The sequence below is a fragment of the Watersipora subatra genome, chromosome 1, assembly GCF_963576615.1.
Source record: "Watersipora subatra chromosome 1, tzWatSuba1.1, whole genome shotgun sequence".
Lineage (NCBI taxonomy): Eukaryota > Metazoa > Bryozoa > Gymnolaemata > Cheilostomatida > Watersiporidae > Watersipora > Watersipora subatra.
In genome coordinates, this window is record NC_088708.1 from 47324778 (window position 1) to 47345790 (window position 21013).

The 21013-nt window shown below is 37.2% G+C and overlaps 2 protein-coding genes across 2 annotated transcripts; one reads left to right on the forward strand and one right to left on the reverse strand.

The window, feature by feature from the left end:
* Window positions 1-1442: 1442 nt before the first annotated feature.
* LOC137404545 (uncharacterized) lies at window positions 1443-6667 on the forward strand. The gene is made up of 5 exons (XM_068090774.1): window positions 1443-1804; window positions 2017-2089; window positions 2577-2707; window positions 2893-3118; window positions 6250-6667. The coding sequence occupies exons 1-5, from the start codon at window positions 1769-1771 to the stop codon at window positions 6465-6467; spliced, it is 684 nt and encodes a 227-aa protein (XP_067946875.1). The 5' UTR covers window positions 1443-1768; the 3' UTR covers window positions 6468-6667.
* Window positions 6668-7169: 502 nt separating this feature from the next.
* Window positions 7170-20802, reverse strand: LOC137386732 (actin-related protein 2/3 complex subunit 2-like). Its single transcript, XM_068072858.1, has 8 exons — window positions 20682-20802; window positions 14987-15134; window positions 14848-14893; window positions 14317-14503; window positions 13470-13563; window positions 12871-12997; window positions 10474-10574; window positions 7170-7528 (listed from the first exon to the last, which is right to left on the reverse strand). Exons 1-8 carry the CDS (start codon window positions 20753-20755, stop codon window positions 7403-7405), a joined length of 903 nt encoding a protein of 300 aa, XP_067928959.1. The 5' UTR covers window positions 20756-20802; the 3' UTR covers window positions 7170-7402.
* Window positions 20803-21013: the final 211 nt, after the last annotated feature.

Consider the following 21013-nt stretch of genomic DNA (forward strand, 5'->3'; position numbering starts at 1 on the left):
GTTATATGTTAAATACAAATAAGTTTTCTGTGTGAAGACTTTTTTATTCTCGGGGCAACGCCGGGTAGTACAGCTAGTACACATATATAGATAAAGTTATCTTGAACACAACTTTGTAGAAGATCAGGAATTGATGTGGTAAATACTTGACGAATCTTCCCAGCTTCCCTTACAATTCTCCGTTGTAAATGTTATTTCACGTAAACAATTAATTAGTTGCTCCTAAAATTCTCACACAGCATATTACCAACTACTTTTCTTACAATCAGTGGTAAACGAGTTTATAACTAATTGTAAGTATTTATAAACTAACTTACAACTGTAAGTTCATTATAACTACTTATAAATTAAGATATAAGTAGTTATAATGATTCTTTACAATTCATCAAGTTAGGCTCACTCATACCTTTAACAGCATTAGTCTAAAGAGTCAACTGTAGTAGCGCATGAGAATCACTCAATGAACGATTGAGTAATGTTAAATGTACCATTTAAAGCATGTTTATGACCAACAAAGTTATTAAAATTTTATTTTATAGGTTTTCCATTATTTTAACGAGTTACAAACATCACATAAGAGAGATAGTGTCAATAGCACAACATTTATAAAGTCATTAAAATGACCTCAAAGAAACATATATGATATATATTTATTCCTTTTACCAATGAGTTTTTACTTATGGCTATTTGCAATTTATTATACATTGTCAACATGAGAATAACTTTATATGCAATTATTGCTCCAGCTGTGTATAGCTGTAGGGGCTATAGGCAAAAATGAGCACTAATGATGTAGTCAATGCATTTAAAATACAACCAGTGTATTTTAAAAACTGTTTGGGAATTTTATATCAGCGTTTGAAAATATGCCACTACTGTCTTAATTTTTGTATCTTTCCTATGATGCTCAAGAATAAAGCAATATTTTTTCGATGTGACAGTTAGGGCTACAGTGGTTGCTAGGTAGATGATTGTACGAGCAAAATAAAGCTAGAGCTTTATAGTTCTTTAAATTATATTATTCGAGGCAGTAGCTTATAATAATTTTCATCTTTCTAGATTTGTAACTATGAATGGATTGAATGATCCATGTTATATAGCCTAAAGCTCTAAATGTATTTATTACATTGTACCATTGACGTTTGGTGCTACCTTGACACCCCAGGGACTTGACACCGGAAGACTCGCGTTCTAAAGGTTGACATACCGGGGTTGTCTCCCCCCGTCAAAAGTCGATGCCATGCCCATCCAACCGAGAGTTTTTCACAAGTCGCCGACACATCACGAAGACAGTTTGCTAATTAGTAAATTTGCGACCGTTCCCATTTTGATCGGTCACACCGAAGCGAACAACGACCGGGTTGAAACACGTTGTTATAATTTTGACGTTCGTTCTGAAAAGTGTAGACGCTCGATCCATCAACGCTGCTCCGCTTGTGTGTGTAAGTTTCAGTTTCCCTTGATGAAGCCAACTCGCGGACACGTATGTGAATGAACTCGACTGAAGGATCGGCATTAAAATTGACTGTTCTTGTTCGGTTCTACATTTGCAGCAGATTTATAGCTGCAGCATTACCGTTTGCGATTTACCCTATTCTAGACTATTGGTGTATCATTCCAAATATTGCCAGTGAGCCCAAGCTTTCACTTCTAGTATTTACTATCCTTGTAGAGAAGGAAAACTCTCGTTATGCACGGCACTTCTTTTTTGTTGAGATAATTGTGATGTTTCGTTCGGTTTTATGACATTTTTCAAGGAAAAACAGCAATGGTGCAGAAATACTGCCCAACATGCAAAGATTTGGTAAGTCATGCAAGGTAGTTAATATTAGTAGACATACATACGCACTTTAAGTGTAATTATTATTCTTGTTTTTTATGCTTTGGTATTATAATTAAATTTAGGCGTTTTTGCATGAAAGCTATTGTACACATACTGTTTCCCCACTGTTTCACGTATCTTGTCAAAGCCTCTGTCTTTGGTATGGAAGTTTTTGAACAAATTTATTTTTGAAGATACCGGTTGCTTGCAAGTCATGTCCTTGTGGCCACAAGTTTGTCAAAACAGTGTTAGAGCCAGACAAATCAGGTTAGTCATATTTTTTAAAACATGTGGTGTTAACCTATTTTGTATAGCATAAACAATATATTGTATGATCATAATTTCCCTGCTCTTTTCATCTTTTTTATAGTTACACACATACCTGCCAACTCTCACGCATTGGGCGTGAGACTCACGCAATCACCCCAAAGAAAAAATGAAAATGCGTGAGATTTTTGCCCCAATTTCCACAATTTTATATATACTATCATTGATACATCAATTGCCCCAAAACCAAATCTCACGCATTGCCCCACTCTTGGGTTGGCAGGTCTGGTTACTCAGAACCATCATTTAATTTTTGTAAATACTAAATAGCTATTTGAACTGATGCAATTTTGGAAGATATGAATTGCTCAGTGATAAAAGGCTTTTACAATATCTGATGGCTTTTTTACTCCTTCAGCACAGTTTTTTTAATCTTTGTTCCGTTCTGATTTATATAACAAACTTATATTGACTGATGAACTTGCAGAACAACCTAGAACGCTAAATGATTCGCCTCTTGGAAGAGAAGCAAGTGGTCGTCCGAGGAGACGGTCGGCCATGAACAGTCTGTACTACCATAGCTCTCTTAACCTTTCCAGTTATACACCGAGCAAGCTGGTAAGAGAGTGCATATGTTTAGGTCTCCATTTTTACACTACACACAAGCTACAGTTGTATATGAAACAAATTTTGATATAAAATAATGCGAAGCATGCAAAAGAGTTTTAGGTAGTTGGACTGAATAGTGATTACTGTCGTTACAAGTATCATACGGTCAATTCAATTGATCTTTTTTGTACTAGGCAAAAAAAGAGGCCACGAGCGGAACTGATTCAACAGGAACACAGCAGACAGAGAATGGATCAGATATTGTCGCCAATCCCGTGAGAGTTAAACGCCGGCGTGGTCGACCACGGCTTACTCCTCTTCCCAAGTTAGAGCACAAGGAGGAGAAAGAAGAGGCGGAGGAAGTTGAAACTAAGCCTAAGGAGGCAGTCTATCCCGCTCTTCAGCAGAGACGGACCGGGTGTAAGTTTTGAGAAATCTTATGTGTGGTAAACTGTAGATATAAGCTGGAGTTCCTTTAACAAAGAACGTTTTAAGGTTGGTTAAAACTAATTATTCTTTGAAGTTGTTTTAATAATTCTAGCTGCTAAAAGGTTAAAAAGTTGGTATTGCCTTTTAACTATAAACTAGTTTGTTAAACTAGGCTGGTCATCAGCGAGAAGTTGCTTAGCAAGCAAGAGCATTACTGCAGGCTGGTCATAAAAACTCTCAAAATAAGCCATGTTGATAGTATTCGAAATATTAGATGGAAAGCTTGCCCATAGTTATACATTTTATTTAGCATCTGTTGAGATTATTAAAATTATATGAAATTGTCGGCTGACTATGTGGAACAACCTAAAAGATTAACATCACAGGAAGTCATTACAGTAAAAGTAGGTAGACCCCTTGCTGAAAATTTAATGAATAAAGAAATATCAACATGTAAAGTAGGGCTGTGCCAACTGCTAGAAGTTATGCTAGAATTAATTTAAGAAAAGTCTCTCTATGAATATATCAATTTGGTAACTCTTTTATGATACATTGGTAGTTGTTGTTTGACATCAAAGTCGTCGTTGTCAATTGTGACAGCATTTGTGAATAACTTGAGTTCTCAAAGGAACTTTATTGACAAATAAAACTAATAATGGTGGGAATTTATGCTGACCTTTCCTAAACATGTCTAAATAAGACTAAAGAATTAGTTTGGTTTTTCTACAAACTGCATATTTTTAAGTTTTCACACCTTGACTTAATTTGAAGACGTTTCTGATAGTTTAGTGTTTGTGTTTTAAATTGAAGTATGTAGGAGTTGTACTGGCTAATAACTCTCCCTGTATCATACAGATAAGACTGCCTGGCCTCACGCTATCCGAGTCACACTTGCTAATTGAATTCCCCTGCTGAAATGTTTTTCTAATCAGTATACATGCCATTGAAATGTGTACATGAGTTAATTAAAAACATTTACGACTTTTCAGTGTCTTGAATATCTGATTTCTGCATTCTGTCATCCAATCAGTTTGCCACGCATACATAGTAGAGTCTTTGACTGTTTCAGTAACTTCCTCATTTGCTTCATATAAACTGACATCAAGTGCCAGCTCCCATCATATTCGTAGTTGTCTAGCTAGCCTGACCAGGGCAAGTGTCAGTTACGGTAACCTACATGGAACTTGCAATAAAGATACTTACTTATAAATTTGCTTTGTATTTAATTACTGCATAAATGCCATACGGCATTGTCATCGATGTGAGATTCTATAATTTTATCACAAAGAGCTCAGAAGTTATGAAGATGTGTATTAAAAAAAAGTTCTAGATTAGGAGCAACAATTTATTTACAAAAAAGTATTTGTAAGTTGTTTCTGTCGCTGGATTGTTTTATAGTTGCCTCTGAGCCCTATTTCTTGGTGTCTCTGTAAATAACTTAGCCTCTCTCCTGCTTTTTGTAATGCTATAAATAAAATCTGGCACAAACTCGATGCCATTCAAATGGAGTGCTGACGCAAAACTGGCAAAAGGGAAATTGGACATGAACATAATAGACACGCATCTGCTGTGTGGTGCAACCACGGTTGGCTGCTCGTTGGCTGTTTGCATGTTGGGAATGTTTGGCTTAGTCAAATTTGTCTGCTACGACCGGTGTCTAGTACCATTTATAGGTGAAATTACATTTTATTTCCTAAATTAAAATGAATCTTTAAATATTCCACAAAGTCGAGGATATATTTATAACAAGTTACCAACATCCTAGCTATTATATTTTCGGTATAGCAACTTTCAATTGATTATGCAAGCATGTTGTTATCAGTTAAAATTCACGGGAAACATACTTGAAAGTCTTTCTGTCATTGAACCTGTAGCTGAGTATATTGAATAATACCGTTCATGCAGCTGTCTATTTGCCAGAAAAGCAATTAGAACATACATTTACATTACTATCTACAGTAAATGTTGTAAATGTATGTTCTATTTGCAATGATTATAAAGTTAAAAAATAAGTTATTGCTGTGACCTTCACCTCCACGAAAGCTGCACAAAACATGTTGGTTTGGCTGAGGTGAGGATTTTCGCCTAAACTAGTTGCGAAAAAGGCTTGTCTATTTAGAAATAACATCCTGCAGCCATAGATGAGAATTTAATCTGGATCGGGTTTTAATGGTATCGATAGTTCATACAAGGATGAAAGTTTATAACCTCGCTAATGCGTGTACGCATTTGGGTACTCAACATATCTAATATCATCATGATGGATGAGAGGGTTCATTGCACATTTTTGTATGGCTGCGTAAGAGAACATATTTCAGTTGTATCTATTGTGTATACACATTTGTATATCCATTTAGTTATACACATTTCTATAATAGGTTCAGGATAATTGGTATTGCCCAACCATCATTGTGTTAAATTGAAAAGCAAAATTGCTGTTTTATTGTTTAGCAACACTTATTAGTTTCACTTTATCATTTGAGGTCCTACAGAGATTGTTTAGCAACACCTATCAGTTTCACTTTATCCTTTGAGGGCAAAAAGGCTGGTACACACTTTGCCACAGTATATTAGCTCTGTCCCCTTTTCTTGGTAATTAGTTGTCGACTATGTGCGCCATAGACCGATACGATCGGAAAGGAGCCGCAGATATGTTGGTAAACAAGCTACTGATATTGCATCACCATCCATGACATGCTGTGCAATGTGCGCCACTTCGGTAATGGGAATTGGCTGTCATGCATTGCTTGATCTATAGATTCCTTCATGATAGCTTCTGCAGGTCTGGTATTTTATCGTTTCACCAACCGTATTGTCTAATGAGAACGCTATGACTCGGAATAATCGCTGATGTAAATGCAGATGGGTCCGTGAGTGTGTGAACAATGTTAGCACAAACGATTGCTGTATTTTGTTTGATTAATGTCGACATATTACATACTGCCATACAGTGTGTACCAGCCCTATGTAAACTCCGTGCTTATTAGTTACATTTTATCCTTTGTTAACTTAAGTAAACTCAACACGTATTAGTTTCACTTCATCCTTTGTGACCATAAGCGAACCAAACACTACACTCGTGCCAGACAACCAGCGGTTCAGCGAAGATTATCGGTTTTTAGTGATATACAATAGACTGAGGTCTGCGAGTGCCCTTTACCACTCATCTCACTCCACAAGTGATAATTCCAAGTTGTCCAAGTCCAACAGAGCAGTCAATGAGTCTGAAAGCTACACCAAGCTTTACCAATCACTTAGTCCAGAGAAAAAGACCCACTTTGCCCATATTCTTACTGATATTAACTTGAAGTTTATGAAAAACTCAAATTTTCCATTATAGCTCATCTTTATCTTATGCACAGCTTTATTTGTATGAATTTTATAATTTTTTATATTCTTGCATTGCCATTCCAGAGTCTGGGACAACTTCCACGCTGTTGAATAATTGTTAGCATTACTAGACTTTTCAAGTGATTCACACTGATCATGCTGGTCTTCCATCTTCCATCAAATACATATATATGTGAAATATATGATTGCTAGAACAATGTACAGGTTTATATCGGATACGAGGATAGCACCATTTATGTTGTGTTTGTACCTGGTGTTGTGAGTTTGCAGCAGCTCAGTCATCATATGAAATAGTCTCATTAAACATTCAAGGTTGCTACTACCTCTTGTTTCTAAAACCACTGAGAAATGTTATTGTTATCTTACTGTATTGTATCTTGATTCTCACTGAGCATAATAGTGGCAACAGAAACATTAGGGTATTTACACACAAACAGGATGGAGAATTGAAATCACCATTTTCCCCTATCAGATGGCCAGATATGTGACAAGCACAAGCAGTGGTGTTTGTTTTTCACAACAGGATCTGTTAGTCTGTTCCACGCAATCAATATTAATGGTCAGCACCAGTGAGAAGGAAAATCATTAATTCATGACATTTGATAACTCCTGCATTGAAACCTTCGATGTCTGGAAACCATACGATACTTAGGAGTCTTTATATGCCTGAGAATTGAATACGCATGTAAAGTACTTTGTTATAATTTATATATTTTAATGAAAATAAAAAAGTAACAACTTGCTGCAGACAATAATTTACAAGCAAGCAACCAGTATTAGTAGAAAAGTATTGTAAGCAAGAGGTGGCTAAACTCTGAGCTGACTGCCACAAAAGCTAATAGAATTTTCAATCAGTGCCTACAGGAATAGCAATGTCTAATCAAGTCAATCGATGTGAAACTACCAGGTGAGTGAGATCTTTAACTATTGGGGGGTCATCGTTTTACCGCTGTAAGTTTTCTTTTCTGTCTTGGGTGGTTCAGGCCGAGCTCTATTTAGAACTTTGAGAAAGTCCGAGGTTTTCACACGCATACATTGGTGAATGTAAGCCTGCAAATATGTGAATAGATGCAATGACATAACAGATGAGTCAGCTAATAGACTGCTCCAGGGTGGTACAAGAATATAGGCCAGCACCATGTGACTGTCGCAGCAGATAGGATGTAATATGGTTTGCAAATGACAAGCTGTTATACTCTGTACAACCTCAGTTTGCGAATGTATCCCAACTCAATAAATTTAGGTTCAAGCAAAAAATTGAGACTTGCTTTGGCTGCCGAACAAAATTGCAGAACTTGAACACCCCCAACTTGAGAGGAAAAGTTTGTTGCCAACAGACACCCTCCCTCATTATCTTTAGCAATCGGTTGATGTATGCAGACATGTTCGCGGTATTTTTAGTTTAAGGTAGAGTATTCAGATTTTATTTCTATCTTTTTTTTAGAATAAGACAGGCTATTTCTACAATTTAATATCAAGAAAATTGAGGAAATTAAGATAGGCTACGAGTTGCTAAAGATACGACAGGGAGAGATGTTCAGTATGTTTTATGCATATGTAACCAGCTCGCTCGATAAAATCATTCTGGTATAAAATAGTATGCAAATGCTTTAAAAAATTATTTCTGAGTCTTAACATGGATTAGAATTATCCACTTTATCAACTATTGGAAAACTCATTTTGGAATTGAACATATTACTTTTTGATCAGTCATATGCGACTGATTGTGGTTATACCTACATCTGCATAATAGTTTGGTTTAAAGAATCTTATTTCCTAATTTAATAATATTACCAGCACCCTGTTTTACAGCTTAGACTTGTTTAATGCACCTTTAGCTTTTTGGAACGGCTAAAAGGCAGCATTGTGTAGGTTCTTCATTCTCGAGATGCTGCCTCTACAGATTGCCTATTCCTAATCATCAACTAGTTGTAACGACAACTCCTATTAGACACTACGCACTCGGTTATGCTAATCGTAAAAAATAACCCATAAGGAATGTGTAACCACCAGATATTACAGAGACAAAAATTAAAGCACCTAAAAATCAACTTTACTGTAATCTGAAAATAGCCTTAATCCTAAGTACCCTAGGACACTTATGTATTCGCGGCATCTAACTTTCGCGTTTTCGCGGCAACAGCCTCTCGCGAAAATTTCATGAGCGAAACTAAACTATCATAACGAACGAGCGAGTGCTATAAATACTTAAATTCTAATATTGGTACAACATCAGTCACTGCGGCAGGGACCTAGACGTCATTGATAGTCCAGGAGACAAACTGCAGCAAGCGATCAAATTGCATTATTGATCTCGCCTACACATTTGTACCTGCGGTTCACAAATACAAACTACCGTACTTTTCGGACGATTAGCCGCTACTTTTTTCTGATGATTTGAGCCATGCGGCTTATAGGTAGGCCTACAAGGGTGCGGCTAATCACTGTGGCTTATTCTTTCACCGCTAGGGCGCACTAACGGGAATCTCCAATTATTGCACTTCTAGCTGTGAAAAACAACGAAACAATGCCTCACGGTACTGTCCCGTTAGGCACTAAGTTAAAAAGCGTCGGATAATACGAAACTGTGCCGTTCTGTACTGTTCCGTTTTAAATGGCAAAGTTGCTACCACGTTAAAAAGCACAGTCCTTAGTTTTGCGGCCTATAGTAAGGTGCAGCTTATGTATTGTTTTATTATCGTTTTTTGGAAAATAAAGCACATGCAGCTTATATAGAGGTGCAGTTTATAGTCCAAACAGTACGGTAGTCCCAAACTGAAAAATATTTCGTACCAGTGAACTGGACCTGAGGAATCTAATGTTTGTTCCACTGCATTTATTTTCACATCACTATATTTTCGCACTCATCAGAGCTGCAAAATTAAACCATAACTGCCACGAACAACTTTTATCGTATTTACTAGGTAAATCAGACACGCTGATTCCGATTTTGTAATCAAAATAAAGATTAGGCCACTAACTTTCAGAGTAATGAAGGATTTTTTATAGCGTTTTAATATCGGTCTCGAAAACAACACGATCGGCATAACAAGCTCCGCCGATAAATACTTGACGTAACCTAGCTTTTTAGGAACAGAAGTTACGTAGGGATGTTTAGACCGATTTAGAATAATAGAGATGGGTGTTTTAAAATCCATTAATATCTAAATTCAGCCTTAAAAATAATATCAGTCTTTTCTGAAAGGTAAATAAGCTATTTAGCATTGCATATTTAAAAAGCGCGATAACAACGCTAGCTCGTGATAAAACCGCGCTTTTTGAGCTAATCTTTCTCGGCGTCCAGCCCATTTAAACGTCATGTAATAAGCTGCGAGCAATTTTAAATAGTTTATATCCCTTTCATAAAAAACTGAAACTATTTTACAGGCTGGATTTAGATAATATTGGGTTTTAAGACACCCATCTCTATTATTCTAAATCGGACTAAACATTCCTAACTTCCGTTTCTGAAAAAGCTAGGTTTCGTCACATATTTATGGGCGGAGCTTGTAATGCCGATTGTGTTGTTTTCGAAACGGATATTGAAACGCTTTAAAAAAGCCTAAATGACTTTGAAGGTTAGTGGACTAATCTTTATTTTGAGTACAAAATCGGAATCAGCGTATCTGATTTACCTAGTAAATACGATAAAAGTTGTTCGTGACAGTTATGGTTTAAGTTCCAGCGAAATTTTACTTTGTATGCTACTCACGAAACTAAATACTAGCGAAATATAAGTGTCCTAGGGTAGCAAAATCTTGAGACACCATTCAGCAAATAAATAAAAACCAGAACAGGCTTTTAGCAGGCATCTAGCTCATATGGGTGTTTGGTGCATACATCTTCTTTCACTGCATGGGGCTCATGCTATCTTAGAGTACTTGATATGATAGTCAACATACCTTAGAACACTTGATGTGATAGTCAACATACATTAGAGCACTTGATGCGATTGTCAACATACATTAGAGCACTTGATGGGATTGTCAACATACCTTAGAGCACTTGATGTGGTAGTGCAAGTAGTTTCTAAGGGTGTGGATGAGGTTGATGGTGTTGTCCTGTGCCTGCTCACTAATGTGTCTTGGGTAAAGAACTGTAAGATCAACAGCAAGAGAATATAAAGCTCTTCCATCCAAGTATTGGTTATACAATACAGTATGACCACATACTGCCATAAGAGCATATGTCATATGCATATATGACCGCATACTGCCATAAAACCATATGTCATATGCATATATGACCACATACTGACACAAAAGCTGCGCAATTTCTCCAAAGGGCCTGTTTCATAACATTTGTACGAATTCATACAACAAAATTAACTAGGTGAAACATGAAAATGTGCTAGTTTAAAATCCAATAGTATTCTTTAGTTAACTATCTGAAGATTTTAAGATTATTTGAACATACAAAATACATGAATCTAAAGCTTCTGCTATAGCGTATATTCTTTTTAAGAACAGATCTATGAAGAATTCCTTCATGCTCGTAATTGCTAATATTAGAAGATTTTAACATCTACAAGACGTGTCCTAGTTACAATCTAGGTGAAGAATCGTAGACAGCATAGCTGTCATTCAGATCAGTTTGGCTGTCATTCAGATCAGTTTAGCTGTCATTCAGATCAGTATAGCTGTCATTCAAATCAGTATAGCTGTCATTCAGATCAGTTTAGCTGTCATTCAGATCAGTTTAGCTGTCATTCATATCAGTTTAGCTGTCATTCAAATCAGTTTAGTTGTCATTCAAATCAGTTTAGCTGTCATTCATATCAGTTTAGCTGTCATTCAAATCAGTTCATTGTCATTCAAATCAGTTTAGATGTCATTCAGATCAGTTTAGCTATCATTCAAATCAGTATAGCCGTCATTCAATTCAGTATAGCTGTCATTCAAATCAGTACAGCTGTCATTCAAATCAGTATAGCTGTCATTCAGATCAGTTTAGCTGTCATTCAAATCAGTTTAGCTGTCATGCAAATCAGTTTAGCTGTCATTCAAATCAGTATAGCTGTCATTCAGATCAGTATAGCTGTCATTCAAATCAGTACAGCTGTCATTAAAATCAGTATAGCTGTCATTCAGATCAGTTTAGCTGTCATTCAGATCAGTTTAGCTGTCATTCAAATCAGTACAGCTGTCATTCAGATCAGTTTAGCTGTCATTTAGACCAGTTTAGCTGTCATTCAGATCAGTTTAGCTGTCATTCAGATCAGTTTAGCTGTCATTCAGATCAGTTAAGCTGTTATTCAAATCAGTTTAGCTGTCATTCAAATCAGTATAGCTGTCATTCAGATCAGTTTAGCTGTCATTCAAATCAGTTTAGCCGTCATTCAGATCAGTTTAGCTGTCATTCAAATCAGTATAGCTGTCATTCAGATCAGTATAGCTGGCATTCAAATCAGTATAGCTGTCATTCAGATCAGTTTAGCTGTCATTCAGATCAGTTTAGCTGTCATTCATATCAGTACAGCTGTCATTTAGACCAGTTTAGCTGTCATTCAGATCAGTTTAGCTGTCATTCAGATCAGTTTAGCTGTCATTCAGATCAGTTTAGATGTCATTCAAATCAGTACAGCTGTCATTCAATTCAGTATAGCTGTCATTCAAATCAGTACAGCTGTCATTCAAATCAGTATAGCTGTCATTCAGATCAGTTTAGCTGTCATTCAAATCAGTTTAGCCGTCATTCAGATCAGTTTAGCTGTCATTCAAATCAGTATAACTGTCATTCAGATCAGTATAGCTGGCATTCAAATCAGTATAGCTGTCATTCAGATCAGTTTAGCTGTCATTCAGATCAGTTTAGCTGTCATTCATATCAGTACAGCTGTCATTTAGACCAGTTTAGCTGTCATTCAGATCAGTTTAGCTGTCATTCAGATCAGTTTAGCTGTCATTCAGATCAGTTTAGCTGTTATTCGGATCAGTATAGCTGTCATTCAGATCAGTTTGATATCAAACATTTCATCCAACAAAATTTTAATGTAAGAATAAATGCATACACAGCTAAGTAGTTAGATGTAAATAACCTAGAGAACCAATCCGTGATGGCAAAGATTACGTTGCTTCACATGAGTACTTCACAAATTCTCAGCCTGTGGACCCTTCCTGTCTTTGCTATGCCGATGCTTATCAAGTTGAGAAATATGGACTACACTGGCTCTTCTCTGATTGTATGAAAATCCTACATACACTTTTTAAAACGCACAAAACCTTGTGACAGCTATGTTAGAACCAATGTGATTGCGGGTTGCAATTACGAGTTGAAACATCACATCAAAAAATTGGACAGGTTTGAATGTGTTCTGAGCATAGACCTATTAACTATACCTATTAACTGTATAGTTAATAGGTCTATGGTTCTGAGAGTGAAGTTTATCTCACCAAATGTGATATAGCCAATATTGTCACCAACAGCAGCATCTGTAGAGGCCAGCTCTGTTGGAGGATCTTTTTGACTAAAGAGAACTTGGGGAGCCTGTTGGAATTGTCGCCTCACCTCCTTGAATTCCTAAAACATTCTCAGACAGTCAATACTCGAATAACTAGACTGGCTGTAACGATGGGGACCAGTTATGCTCTCATCCAAGCTATCACTGTCCTCACCCGATCCGCTTCATTCCTAGTAATATTCTGACAGCATAACTTAATAGTTGCTACATGTTCAATCATACATCACACACCTCATGACTGTTGTGACGGATTCTACCACAAGCAACGACTGCATTAATCAGCACAACAAGATTCTCCAACAAACATTTGAAAAATTTCAGTCTTCTTTTTTGAAACAAAATGTGAAGGAGGCTCGATAATGCCTTCAGTATGTTTTAAACCAACTAAGACCAACTTGCACACAGTAATAAACGAAGAGAGACAGTGACTCAATTTTGCGAGCCCTACCATATGCTGCTGGTGAGCATGACAATCAGGGCCATGTTAGCTATGCATTAATGCAATGTCACACAGACAATTATAAGAATTACCTGCATAAAGACTTTGCCTATGGTCACATCATCAGAATCCTTGAAGACAGTGCTGAATATGACGGTAACACGATCCTTTTGAGCCCTCACATACCTGTGTGAAAGACATAATATCAATTACATAACATATGTGCTTACATACCCATATTCACTATGTATCCATGATGTGGATTTGAATTACGGTGTGATAACTGCTTCAATGGACATAATCCGCGTAATCCGCAACACGCAGGCACTTTGGTAAAAAGGATAAGGAATTCTAGGCCAGGCGTCACAGCGATGCATTCAGAACTACTCAAATTGAAACAAGAACGACTCAAGTGTGAAAAATGTTTAAAATGGAATAGCTTGTGATGCATTTTGTATGCATCATTCGCAAATGCAGTTTCATCTGTCGCAAGTGTGAAACATTCGATCAAAATCTGCGAGTAACAATACTCGCTTCACTTGTAGATTTTTGCAGCTTCCATCTTGTAGTTGCCACAAACTTATGGATTGAAAACATGGTGACTGCCAGTGACAATGTATCAAGGCTGATGACAACTAAAGCTATTTTTAGCGATAAGAAGTCAAAATCAAAAGAAGTCAAAAGGTAGACAAGAAGTCAAACTAGTATTGTGAATGTCATAAAGACATCATACTTTGTGAATTTGTCATCAGGTTAGCTCCTAATACAGACTATATCAGAAATTTAATGGTCTGGGTGTAGCAACAAAGGTACTTAAGCTAAACTGGTTATATTGCCATAGTCACACTGGCTACACCGCCTTCACCCCTCTTCGGTTATAATACATGCATATTCTGACTGGTTATATATTTCTATTTATAACCTGCTAGCGACACTCACATGGTCTCATCATCCCTGTAGTGAATCACAGCCATTGCTTTACCAGCTTCTTCATTCCGTTGAAATTTGAAATATTTTTCAAAAACAGAAGCGAAACAGTTGCGCTTTAAAAGAGCAGCTTTCTTAGCGACTTGTTCATAGTCATCCGGAACATTCTCCAGGTCGTACACGAGGCTAACATCAAATCCTGTGAGAACACAGACAATCGATGTATCTTTGAAAAGTACAAACAGTGAATTGAAGCTAAAAAAGTACATAAGTTATATAATATCAGACCGCCTTTATTATTGAGCAAAAAAATTATGTTCAATAATAATCTGCTCAATAACATCTATCTGAAGCCTCGCTTAGAGCATTAGGAAAAACTCTTTGCACAGGAATTGAACTTTGATAATCAGCTTGATGGACTAACGCGCTAACCACTGAATAATTATACTCATAGCTATTACATGTAATGGTCTCACACAGGACTGCCAGCGTACTAGTATCATTAGAAACTGGAGATGGAGTCTGAAAGAGTGGATAACTTACCATCCTCGGGCGAGGTCAGGTATTCTGAGTACTCTCTCTTGATCAACTAAAAAAATTTTGTAGAACACATTGTACAGAGAAACTAGCTAACAATAAACTTCGTTAAGTAGGAAATCATCAGTTAGTATTGTGATCTTACCTCATCAGCACCATGGTCCTGCAGCTCCTTGTAAAACTTTAAAGAAATACTAACAAGAAGTTTTGATTTATCTCCGCCTGGATTAGATATATGAAATTTTACTCCATCAAAGTCCGCAACAGTCACATTGACAGCGTCTGGTTTGTTACTACAAACATAGTCATAACTTGACAAGGCTTGGGCCTAAAGAGCAAAAAACTCTCTGTAAAGCCAACTACTGTAGACCTTTTATTTTAAATATTTATAAAAAAGTATTGCTTTACTCTTTACAAAACTTTAAACAATACAAACATCAGACCTTTACGAAAGATCTATCAAGCAATTGTTGGTTAAAAAACTCTAGATTTTGTGTGCAATGTTTATGTCGTGTATAATTTGAACACCAAAAAGTTTTAGTTAGAATTGATAAAATTGATTTATCTGAATTATTTCTCCCATTAATACAGCTATCAATAGTACAGTTAAAACCCAACTTAAAACCACCTTCACATACATACCTAACTAATTCAATCATAAACAATATATAATAAATAATATATAAACCAATATATAATGAATAATATATAATAAAGTTAATAATAATCATAACTAGCTGCATTTATCCATCCCAAAATATGACAAACATCGCTTTCCATTTTGTGACACAAAAATACTACATCCACCATTGTACAGTTTATAAACTTTTTGCTATTACAGCCTGCAATTCCCTATCTCGGCTCCTCTGCAACACCGTTAGATTACCAAGTTTTAAAACACCTGTTCAACTCACAATAGCAACAATTAACGATTTTTGTCTTTGACATAATTCATTATTTTGTTGATGATTGCTAATACAAATAAAACGTTATATATAAACCAACGCAAGTTTCTCAAAGCATTGGACGTAATGTAAATCATTACATAAATCCAGTAGATAGTCTGGCTCAAGTTCGCTCCGATAATTCTAAACAATGCTTCACGTTTTCTTTTGTTTTAAAATAATAGATCCACAGAAGACTAGCACAACTGATAACAGTTGTGACAAAAACAAAAAGCAAAGCTCTTCTACGAATTACAACTACAAATAAAAACCCTGAGTGAATACTTCGTCTTAATTTTTTTTAAAGAATCTCCAAGTAAGTAGTTATCGTGAAGAATAAGTGACACAAAAATTCAAAAAAAGTCGAGAGGCTCATTATGATAGTTGAATATATAATTTTTATAATATAAGTTCAAATATTTTACAAAGTTTACATAGTTTAAGTTTGACTAGTTGGGTATCTCTATGATAAGGTATACCTACGCACCAGCCGTCTTGTGTAGTGCCAAGGCTGCACCTCGAATAATCTGTCTATAATGTAAAGGTGATCTGACATAAAACGTGTTTATATTGAGTGTTGCTTTAATTTCTTACATACATAGTTCTGTACATAGCCGTACATGATAAATTTGTACAGATGCTATATTTATTTAACTGAATAATTTGTTACACTTTGTTGCTGTATAATTGGGTTGGTGGGCCCCAGGCTATGCTAATGTTTGAGATCACGGCAGTTATAGGTAGTGAGAGAAGTTAACCGGTAAATCGGTGACGTAGTGGTGACGAAGTAGAGGGAAGGTTATAAAAGCAAGTGCAAGACGGGAAAAGTTCCTTCTTTGCTTCAGTTCATGTAAGTTTATTCATTTATACAACATGGCACAGTTGACAAAACTCTAAATTTTCTTTGTAGTTATCATTGGCAAAAAATTTCTGGTGGTGTTATAAGTTTAACGGTTGACGGTACCCTTTCATGGGCGTGCAGGTGAAGGCTGGTTCACACTATATCGCCGTATCTCGGCGTTTCCCTTTCGGCGTTCATCGTCGATTATTTGAACCGTGAATTGATGGCATCGATGAAGCGTCGCGGACACGTCGGGAAAGTTTGCAGCTGTCAAACTTTCCCGATAGTTCGCGGAGCATCGACGACAGCACGTGTAATGTGAACCATTTCGGTGAAGACAATTCGCGATCGCGGATGGCGTGGTTTCTGTTTATGATAGTTGCTGCGGGACTATACGCCAATCGTTGGACTAGCAGGAACCAGACACACGACAAATTTTTTTTATACTAACTCGTTGTGTTTATGATGAGTGTATGATAATATTCTTGTAAGGCCTATGTATATTTACTCACCAAAAAAACATTTCACGGTCTTCATTGCGCAATGTATAATAGAGTGCGTTAAATTGTCCTTGATTTCTTCTCTTCCAGGCTGAACGCATCCACCATCCTTTTGTATTCCTTCTTCAGGCGTGAAGCTCTGCTGCTTGCTGCTGTTGTCTAAGTCGGTTTCTTCGCCTGAGCAATGTTAAGACAAGTACTTTTCTTAGTTTTAATTTTCTATCCATCTTTAACAAAACAATCACTCAATGCACGCGGTACTAGCTTTTGCTACTAAACCAAAACACGAATGTTCACGCGCGTCCCAATGGTCTGTTATTAATTAGGCCACGCCCATCGCTGACGCTTCGGTGACCGCGTTATATATGGGAACGTAATGTCGACGACTGTTCCCTGATACAAACGCGAACGGATTTGTGCTAGTGTGAACATTGTCATCATCGACAATCACCGAAGTATTGTGGCATCAACGCCGAGATACGGCGACATAGTGTGAACCAGCCTTTAGGTGACGTGGGGTGGTGTTGTGCAGGCGAGTTGTCGTAGCTGTGAATTGTCGAAGCTGTGAGGTGCCGTGATTAAATATATAAGAAAGAGGTGTTTACATTTATTATTTGCGAAAGGGGAGTGAATTAAAAATAAGAAGAGAGGTGTGAGTGGGTTGGTGGCGTAAACTAGATTTTATTGTGACTTGATGGAGCTCGGTTATCCAAAACTGGTGTTTGGTGAGCACAGTGATGGTTCGTGGGAGATATTTGTAGAAGAAATGAAGTTGTGTATTGAAAGTGCAGTTGAGAGAAAATGTTATGAAAATGACGATGGTGACAGATTGCCTATTATGAGAAGTAGAGCTGAGTTAGTGCCGCTATTGAGAGCTATTGGGCACAGTGGTAGAGAAGTACTAAGAGGTGCAGGGTTTGATGTAGATGGTGCAATTTCTACTTATGAAGAGGCAGAAAAATTTTGCAGGAATATTATGGTTGACAGGAGAGTATGTTTGTGAAAGGGCATAAGTTCTTGACGGCTAAACAGGTACTTGCTGAAAGTGATATACAGCTCTTGCAACGAGTTGAGCGTTTGAGCAGATATGCTGAGGTAGCGAATAATGCTGATAAGTAAGGTTTGCTCTTATAGTGGCAGTTAACAGGTTGAGAGATAGAGAAGTGAGTAGAGACTTGATGAAGAATTCCAATTTGACTTGGGATATGTTGAATGGGGCATTGAGGGCTCGTGAGACAGCAAATAATTCAAACAGGTTCTTGAGAGCAGATAGTAGTGGTAGGGACATAAAAAGTGAGATTAAAAAGGAGGTAGCAAGGGTATCAGAGTACAACAGCCGTGCGCAGTACCGGAGTGGTGGTGGTAAAGGATACGATCCAGAATGTAGATATTCTCCTACAAGTAGTCCTAGAAGTGGTAGTAGCCCTTGGAGTGGTAGAAAGTATTATGGGGATAGTAGTGATGAACATGATGTTAGTAGGTATGGGGCAAGAAATCGAGAGTATAACAAGGACAGTAGGAAGTATAGAGACAATAGCAAGGTGAGGTATGTCTTTAGATATGGCGCAAATAGTAGAGAAGGTAGTGGAGATAAAATGTAGTACAATTGCAAGCATAGTGGCCATGGGAAGCGGAGTTGTCTCCCCATTAAATGTTCTTCTTGTGAGAAACGAGGACATGTATCCCAGTATTGCAGAGATAAGGGTAGAGATGGTATGGCAGTCGAGATAGCAGTAGGGAGAGTATTGGTACAGAGACAGTCCTCATGATGTAAGGGATAAGTGGAGTAGACCCAAAGATTACAGTATGAACGGGTATGAGAGAGACAGTTGGTATGAGAAGCGAGAGATGGATAGGCATACTGAAAGGTACAGTGACAGTAGCAGGGGTGGAAGTACAAAATTTTCTGGCCCTAGAAATAAATATGGTGAAGATCAATGACTAGGCCGGGAACTGTGCCGTATTTAGAAGTTAATGCAGTGAATGTTTAGTTTATGTTCGATACTGGGGCTGAGGTGTCAATAGTGACCGAGGCAACAGCCAATAAGTTGAACATACGGTTAAAGAAGCCATCAACAGTTTAAAAAAATGCTGATGGTAGTGAGTAGAAAGTGGTTGGAATTGTGGTATTTCATTTGGAAAGTAAACACAGGATTATGAATGCTGAAGTTTAGGTGGTGAAAGGATTGAGAACGCGCTTTTTGGGCATAACCGAGCTGAAGCAGCTAGAATTATTTGCTGTTGTAAATGTATTATGAGGGAGCAAGTTTGAGCCTGTTAAGGAGTGTAGAGGTATTAAGCCAGTTGGGCCGTCTTTGTTGAAAACTATTACTGGTGGGTTATGTTGTCATGTTTCAGATGAGGTCAAGTTGCAAAACCTGAGAAATAAGTCTGCGAAGAAGAACAGTGCTTCCCGGTATTGCCCGGGTATTAAAAATAGCTTATAAACAATGATGTAATGAGAGTTGCCTGCCACTTGCTATTAGCCTGGCACATTGCCAATGGAAAAATTGTGTACGCTTAATAATGAGAGCTATCAGCTTCTCATGATGTTATGCTATGACCCTGCGTAGTACACAAAGCCGTTGGGTATTAGCTTCCATATAGCGACATATATCAGCTAGCGAACTAATAAATCTCTGTGGCCTAATTGGTACGGCGCCGGATTTGCAAACGGGAGGGCTCAAGATCAAATTTTCTTCAAGCCAACTCTTTATTCCACGATTTTAATAGCCATAGCCGGAATACAGACAAACTTACGACATACATACTTTGAGAAATATATATATATATATTGATGCAACACTTTTTGGGCCAAGAGAAAAATTATTATTACTCAAACGACGGTCTAGGCATATGGCCCATATATATGTAGCAAATAGCGAAACAGAATTACGATGTAGATAGAGGTTTGACAGTACTACAAGCACCCATGCACCTCCCTTCAAAACAGCCAGGTAGATAAGTATTTCATCTTTTAAATATTGTGACAACAACGCTCTTAGTAAAGCTTACATTACCTTCAAAACTTGCTATTTTAGGTGAAATTCAGCAAGCCCGTGTTGAATAAGTTGTAGAAGTACATAGACAGGACGTTTAAATGAACATCAAGGAGATATTCAATGATTGGTCGGCGGTCCATTATACGAACAATAGTTTTATATGCAAAATGGTGCATGAGCATACTAAAAATTCATTTATGAACATATGTAAGCATTTTCGTGCCATATTGTCGTTAATTTCCGTCAACTTTCATTCAAATGCAGTGTATAAACCAATGATACAGTATCGAATGAACCTGCCTGAATTGTAAATCGTCGAAGTGTGGAATTAGCAACCTTAGAAAAATTCTTAAAACAGCTTAATCATTCTTCTATAAACTACCCATACAAATTTCAAGATAAGTGAACAAAAATACCGGTCAAACAAATCCGCGATATTCTTGAACTGTGGTCGTGAAAGTAACGCTGTTCTACACATTTATTATAGGAAACTATACAGATTAGTGAGTGATCACGATTTACAATGTAAAAATACTAAAGCTGGCTTAATTACCCGTTTTTCACATTGGCAAACTTGTTGGTGAGTGTCTCTTCGACAATAAGATTTCTGAATTCCAGCAGAATCATTTTAAAAACCGACAAGGATCTTACGCCAAAGAATAAAACCTGCGACCAACAGGATGTTCCGGGTTTAACTTTTGAGCATATTTATTGTGTTCCGAAGCGCTCTCTACCCCTTCGATAGCGAGATAAAATTTAGCCGCTGTACAGCCATCTAGCAACAAACCGGATACCGACGCATTCTAGTTTTGCTTCCGTTACGCTTCCTGAACGCCTACTTTCTCTATTCATTTGACTCGCATAATGAACGTCGATCACGAAATA

Coding starts and splice junctions, on each gene's coding strand:
- LOC137404545 (XM_068090774.1), top strand. CDS start 1,769: ATGGTGCAGAAATACTGCCCAACATGCAAAGATTTG. Junction 2,090..2,576: donor GTTAGAGCCAGACAAATCAG/GTTAGTCATATT, acceptor ATGAACTTGCAG/AACAACCTAGAACGCTAAAT. Junction 3,119..6,249: donor TCAGCAGAGACGGACCGGGT/GTAAGTTTTGAG, acceptor ATCGGTTTTTAG/TGATATACAATAGACTGAGG.
- LOC137386732 (XM_068072858.1), bottom strand. CDS start 20,755: ATGATTCTGCTGGAATTCAGAAATCTTATTGTCGAAGAGACACTCACC. Junction 14,504..14,847: donor CCTGACCTCGCCCGAGGATG/GTAAGTTATCCA, acceptor GTGTTCTCACAG/GATTTGATGTTAGCCTCGTG. Junction 7,529..10,473: donor ACCACATCAAGTGCTCTAAG/GTATGTTGACAA, acceptor ACATATTTGCAG/GCTTACATTCACCAATGTAT.